We start from the raw sequence: 7,175 nt of genomic DNA on the forward strand, positions 1-7,175 counted from the left end.
TGAAATCCTACTAGAGTCATTAGCCATGAGAAGTCCTAACCTAGAAAACGTGCTTCCTCTTGAAAGCCAAGAACACTGCAGATTCAAAAAGAGCTCGAGAAACATGAATTTATTCTCTTGTCTCCCCTAGGTCAGCCTGGGGAGAAGAGAGAAAAGCTTAGGAGATTAGAATGGACCCCATCTCATGAAAGTTACACCAGAATGACAGAACTGAGGGGGCTGACTTGCGGACCTGAAGTCCACTCTCTCATTGTACTGATGGTGAAACTAGTTCCAGAGGCAGGGCTGACTCACCCCAGGTAACACATCCACGTTGCTTGGCTCCCAGGCCCACTGGTGCTTAATCCAACATCTTCGTGGTGCAGATGGGAAAAGAGGGAGAATGAGATGGATGGAGAGTGAGATGAATGGGGCAAACCAGACGATCGTGACAGAGTTTGTCCTGCTGGGGCTACACGACCACCACAACCTAGAGATGGTGCTGTTTGTGCTCTGCCTGGGCATCTACTCTGTGAATGTGCTGGGGAACGCCCTCCTCATCTGGCTGAACGTGCTGGACCCCCACCTGCACACCCCCATTTACTTCTTCCTCAGCAACCTCGCCCTCATGGACATCTGTGGCACATCCTCCTTCGTGCCTCTCATGCTGGTCAACTTCCTGGAAACTCAAAGCACCATCTCCTTCCCTGGCTGTGCCCTGCAGATGTACCTGACCCTGGCGCTGGGCTCCACGGAGTGCGTGCTCTTGGCCATGATGGCGTGTGACCGATACGTGGCCATCTGCCAGCCGCTTCGCTACTCAGAGCTCATGAGCTGGCACACGAGCATGTGGATGGCTGCGCTGAGCTGGGGAGCAGGCTTTGCCAACTCCCTTCTCCATTCCAATCTCACCTGGAGCCTCCCCTTCTGTGGCCACAATATCATCAACCACTTCTTCTGTGAGATCTTAGCAGTGCTGAAACTAGCCTGTGGGGACATCTCTCTCAACACGCTGCTAACAGTGGTGTCTGCAGCTGTCCTGACTCTGGCCCCACTGCTGCTCATCTTCCTGTCCTATGTGTTCATCCTCACTGCCATCCTGAGGGTGCCCTCTGCTGCCGGCCGGCACAAAGCCTTCTCTACCTGCTCTGCCCACCTCACAGTGGTGGTGATTTTCTATGGAACTCTCTCCTTCATGTACTTCAAGCCCAAAGCCAAGGAACTCAACTTGGATAAGCTTATTGCATTGTTCTACGGGATCGTGACCCCCTCATTGAACCCCATCATCTACAGCCTGAGGAATGCAGAGGTGAAAGCTGCCGCCATAGCTCTGCTGAGGGGAGATCTCCTCTCCAGGAAGATGGCCCACTTTCCTGTTGTTCTCTAAGTCCATCAGGCAGGTGTGTGTGTGCTGAGTCGCTTTGCTACTGCTGCTAAGTCGCTTCAGTCGTGTCCGACTCTGTGTGACCCCATAGATGGCACCCCACTAGCCTCTTCCGTCCCTGGGATTCTCCAGGCAAGAATACTGGAGTGGGTTGCCATTTCCTTCTCCAATGCATGAAAGTGAAAGTGAAGTCCCTCAGTCGTGCCCGACTCTTAGCGACCCCATGGACTGCAGCCCACCAGGCTCCTCCATCCATGGGGAGTCGCTTTAGTCCTGTCCAAATCTTTGGGAACCTATGGACTCTAGCCTGCCAGGCTTTGTCCATGGCATTCTCCTGCCAGGAATACTCACGTGGGTTTCTGTGTCCTCCTCCAGAGGATCTTCCTGACCCAGGTATCAAACCAGGGTCTCCTATGTCTCCTGTATTGGCAGGGGGATTCTTTACCACTAGCGCCACCTGGGGAACTAGATATTCTGTGGCGTAACTTCATAACTGCAGAGGCTTAAAAATACAAAGGTTCATTTTCTTGCTCACTCTCCAGGTCCATCAGAGATGGATGGGGGATCTACTTCATCTTTTTCATCCTTTGGGCCTCAGATGACAAAGCATCTGCCATATGGCACACTGCTGGTGAAATGGCAAAAGAAGAAGAGAAGATGACAGAGCCTGTGTGGATTCCTGCAGCTTCCACTCAGAAATGGCCTCTTACTTCCACTTCCACTTCATTGCCCAATGTGAGGTACAGGCCAGCGCTGACACCAAGGGTTGGGGATGCCCACCTACCCCACATCTGGAAAGAGGGGGAGGAATGAGGAATTCCTGAAGAGGCTGGTGACAATGCCACTAACCTACAGTCACCCCAGGAGCTACTGGAGATTTCTAGAGCTTCCATTCTCTGGCCAGCTCTGCTTCACTGGCTGCTTCCAGGTTAATCACCCCAGGGAGCACTGGTTACCTGGCTTGTGTGACTCTGGACTGGAGTATCCAGCTAGGTTTCAACCGGCCCTCCAAGAGTTTTCCTCTCAGGTTCTGCATTCAGGTTGAGCACGAGAGAATCTGGAAGGGATGAGAAGGTGGAGGCAAGGCCATGCTGAGGTGGTGGAGCCCTCACTTGCTGCCAGTGCAGCCCCTCTGGCTCCTGCCAGGCCACCTGCAGCTGCTCTGAGGCCCGAACGAAGGGAGCTCCAATGCAGAGAGTGCCGGCTCCTCCTGCGGGTCACCAGTGTCCCTGAGTCCAAGACAGTGAGGGACAGACACGGGTTCCAGCGTGTCCTCCTGGGCGCTGGTCTGTCCTCACCTGCCCCTTCACACCACCCGAGAGCAGCTTCAGACCCGACACCAAGCACAGAGGCTGAGCGTGGCACAGGCTTCTCCTACAGCTCCCACAAATGACAGCTCTGTTCTCCACAACAAAGCCTTACATCGCTCACACTGGTCCTGCTACTTCGACCAGATCCTGGCTGATTCACCGGCTCTGCACCCTGTCAGCCCGACACCCCATTCACCTCTGCACACAGTCGACCCCTCACTAGTGTCCATACTGTGTCCCATCCTGGTTTGTTGCTCGTGCTGTTCTCTGGGGAGACCTGGGACTTTTTTCAAGCAGCTTAGACACCATCTTTCTGACATAGCCTTTCCTGGCCTTTTAAAGGGGTTCTCTCTTTTGCGTCCCACAGCACTTTGTTGGAACCTTTCCCTTGGTATCTGTCCCTGTCTCCTTTGCACCCATGATATTTCACAACATATCATGGGCGTCTCAAGGGCAGGACTCTGTGGGGACCTGTTTCCTCAGGTCCCATGAGCTTTCCTGATAGAGCGTTACTGAACTGAACTGAACTGTCACTCAGAAGCCGTCACATGTCACACCTGGGGACTGGATCCTGTGCTGCTCCAGGCACTCAGGGGCTTAGTCTGAACGTGTGGACAGACACGAGTGGGGAGCAGAAGTATCTCCCGCTTTCCAGGAAGTCACCGAAACAAGTCAGGAGACAGCAAAGAACCACCGTGTGGGGAGCCAGGAGACCAGGGTTCCAGACCTGGTTCAGTTGCTCTCCCAGCAAGGTCTTCCAGCTGGCCCTTCCCTTCAGGAACCCCAAAGGCACCTCACACTTAAACTACCCACAGCTGAACTCATCCCTCTGCTCCCAAAGTTCTGTCACCCTCTCAGGGAACAGCAGCAACACTCCCTAAGTCACCCAGCCAGAAACCGGGCAGTCATCAGAGGCATATATATCTCACGCTCACCACCCCACACATCCAATAGGTCACCACAGCCCAGAGCGGCCACCTGACAGCTGCTCCTGGTCACTCCTCTCCTTACTCTGATGCCACTGTCACCTCCTGTCTCTCTCAGATCGTGCAACAGCTGTGCCAGACTCTAAAATCCATCCCCTACACTAACTAAAAAAAAAAAAGAAAAGAAAGAAACCTGTCTGAGAAAAGAAAACAAAAAACCACACCAATCCAATATTACTACTCATCTGCTTAAATCCCTCAAATGTCACCATTGCTCATCTCCCCTAGGATAAAAGCCAGATCCCATCTACCTGCCCAGCCTCATCACTGGCTGCTTATCTCCACCCCACTCTACCCACAGACACCTTCCAGACACAGTTCCCCACGAATATCAGTCTTTCCTGCCCCTCTGTCTCCCCCTTGCTGTTGCCTCTTACGTCCAAACACCTCTGGATCATTAGGTAACATATATTAGACACTTATCACACACCGGGCTGGGCACTATGCTAGAGTTCTGAGAGCTTTAGCGGCTGGGGATCAGTTGGGGTGATGGAAATCACAGGTGAGGAATGCAATATGGACATGGGACCATAGAGACCAGTCCCCCAGCATTGTAGCATCATGAGAACCCATTCAATCCTCACTCAATGCCTCCACCCCACCCCCCTTCCAGAAAGCCCCTTCTGATCCCTCCTTCCTAAGTGGGGTCTGTCTCAGTTCTGTCTCCCTCTTCAGGGCTTTCTGTGCTCAGCTAACGGTGTCCTGAATCCCAGCTATTTAAATTACGGGTATGAATCAAGACATTTTAAATTTCATACCTTTTGACATAACACCTTTACTTCTAGGAATTACTTTGAGAAAATTACTAGAGGTGCAAAGATTTATGTAAAGCATATATATGGATGTTAATCATAGAGTTGTTTGTGGTAACAAAAATTGGTAACTCTTAAAGGGCAACCATAGAGGAATGTTTAAATAAATCCTGATGGAGCCCAATGATAGACTGTGACACAGCCATTAGAAATCTTACTTTTTGAAGAATATTTGATAATTTGAAATGCTCATGCTGTAATTAACAGAAAAAGGTAGTACATGTAACTTTATACTCAGTATAATCCTAAGTTTAAAGGTATTTTTCTTAGGATATATGAATACATATGTATATAGAAAATCCTAGAAAAATAGGACAAAATATTCACTGACAGTTATTTCCTCTGGGAGATGCGATTACAGATAAATACCATTTTCTTAATTATTCTTTCCAACATTGCTCAATACTTCTAAAATGAACATGACTTTGAACTTAAAAGATAGTATTGTTTCTGAGAAATGGAAGATCACGTAGCTCCAGATAGAGCACAGAGGAGAAGGGCCCATGCCCAAGGGCAGGAAGTGAGGAAGCACCCATGGAGCCTGACCCAGGTGGGCGGTCAGGCAGAGAACGTGGAGCTGAGACCTCCTGGGGACATTGGGCTGATGGCAGAGATGGCTGAGGAAGGAGGAGACTTTTTGGTTTGGTGCTTGAACTTCTGGGTTATTTGGGTGGATATTGCATCACCGTGAGAGACACTCTGAGAGATGGGCAAGATGAGACAAGCAGGTTGGAGGAGGTGGGAGGACTGGAGAGAGCTTGTTTGGGGCATCCACAGGGTGGCAAGACAGCCCCAGTCCTGAGCACCTGGAGAATAAGTGGTGACAATTTTCCAATATTTTATTTTGATCTGTGCTCTTTAAAAAATATTCCAAGAGACAAATCATAGTATAATGGGAAAATTTGCAACTGCTGCTGTGTTATTTAAAGCTGTTCTTTAGTCCCTGAGCTGTGTCAAGTTGTCATTGTTTCTTGTGAAGGAAAGAGAATGGCATGGGAAGGGAAACAGAAAAGGGGACCTGCAGAAACTCACACAACCAGCTAAACCCCTGACTTCACATCTGTCACAAGTCTCCAGGCCTCACCTCGTACAGCAATTCACTTTCCTTAACCTTCCCCGCTGGTTCAGTGGTGAAGAACCCGCCTGCCAGTGCAGGAGACACAGATTCGATCCCTGCATTGGGAAGATCCCCTGGAGAAGGAAGCAGCAACTCAATCCAGTATTTCTGTGTAGGAAATCCCATGGACAGAGTAGCCTGGTGGGCTACAGTCCATGGGTCCCATAAGAGTCAGACACAACTTAGCAACTAAAGTATAACAACAACCTTTCATGAGTGCAGGTTCCCACAGCACTCTTGTGAGGAGACACCCCATTTCATAGTCCAGGACTCCCACCTGAAGGACACAGGGTCACAGCCCCTGAGCCTCAGGTCCAAGGAGCAGGGCTGCAGTGAGACCCGGTCTTCATATTCCTGTCCAGGGTCTCTTCTGTGCCGACCTCACCCAGCCAAGTCCTTCTGGGGCAGCACAGGGAACCTGGGGTCTCTGAAGCCTCATCATGCCAAGTCTGCAAACTTGTGTCATTGCAGAATCTGAACTTTAAATTGGGCAGGGACTGCAAGGTCCCTGAGGGCAGGGAGCAGGAGAGATGTCTACGTGACAGGGGACCAGGAGGCTGGGCCTCAGGGGCTCGGGGCCTCGATCCTGGCCCAGCCCAGCACAGTGTGTCTGCTGGTAATGAACTCAGCACTCCCTCATCCTGCCCTCCCAAGCCTTGGGTCACCACACCTGTCATCTGCTCAGCCACCAGCTGATACCAAGGTCACTGGGTCAACAGGTAGGAGGCAAGGAGAATCCATCTAGCATGTTGACTATTCTCATGAAATCTTTTCTCAACATACAGAAACCAGAATATCTGCTTGGAGAAGGGAACATAATGATATTAATAATATCAGTTGCCACTTACTGAATATTCACCCTGTGCCAAGCTCTGTGCTAAGACCTTTCACTGGATCCTCAAAATCATCCCATAAGGAAATGCTGCTCTTATTTCCATAGGTAAGGAGGCTGAGGCTGAGAAAGCCGTTAGCAAGTGGCAGATCTCAGACTTGGGCTTGGCGGTCTGACTCCAAAGCCCACATTCACCGGCTCTGCCAGTGAGGAGGAGTGACATAGAAATCCAGATATGGGCACTTCTGGGACATTGTAACAAGAGCCTCTTCTTGTGTCCCTCACCTTCCTTTTAAAATCATGTCTGAAGCTTAAAATTAGTATTAAATTGTTCAAACTAGACTTACCAGCCAACGAAACTGACATGATATTTACCTGGGTTGGAAGTTCCTAGAAAGATGAGGGAATGTTTTGGAGATGGTACAGAGTACCAGAGATCATATATATTGAATGGCTCCATTTCACACAAGGAGAAACTCAACCAAGGTCAAACAGGAAAAACGGAACAAGGGCAAGAATCAAACCTGGATCCTCACTCCCAGGCCAGGGCTCCTTCCATGGCATCACCTGCCCCTCAGAAGTAAAACTGGGGAGAGAATTAGTGATTCTCAGAGACATGCAATCTCCTATCACTCTGTAAACCTGATTGTCCAGGATTTGATGGAGTGTAAGACCTGGCAGACAGACGTAAGAGTAGTTTCCTGAGTCTAGTGCAAAACACCATCGTACCCAAACGCCCTGCAGTGTGTCTGGTC

General features: G+C 50.1%; 1 protein-coding gene across 1 annotated transcript; it reads left to right on the forward strand.

Annotated features, from left to right (window-relative positions):
- Positions 1-382: 382 nt before the first annotated feature.
- On the forward strand, positions 383-1,366 carry LOC101107001 (olfactory receptor 2S2-like). Its single transcript, XM_004022809.5, has one exon. It carries the CDS (start codon positions 383-385, stop codon positions 1,364-1,366), a length of 984 nt encoding a protein of 327 aa, XP_004022858.4.
- The last annotated feature ends 5,809 nt before the right edge of the window (positions 1,367-7,175 follow it).

Source organism: Ovis aries, chromosome 2 (genome assembly GCF_016772045.2).
Source record: "Ovis aries strain OAR_USU_Benz2616 breed Rambouillet chromosome 2, ARS-UI_Ramb_v3.0, whole genome shotgun sequence".
NCBI classification, from domain to species: domain Eukaryota; kingdom Metazoa; phylum Chordata; class Mammalia; order Artiodactyla; family Bovidae; genus Ovis; species Ovis aries.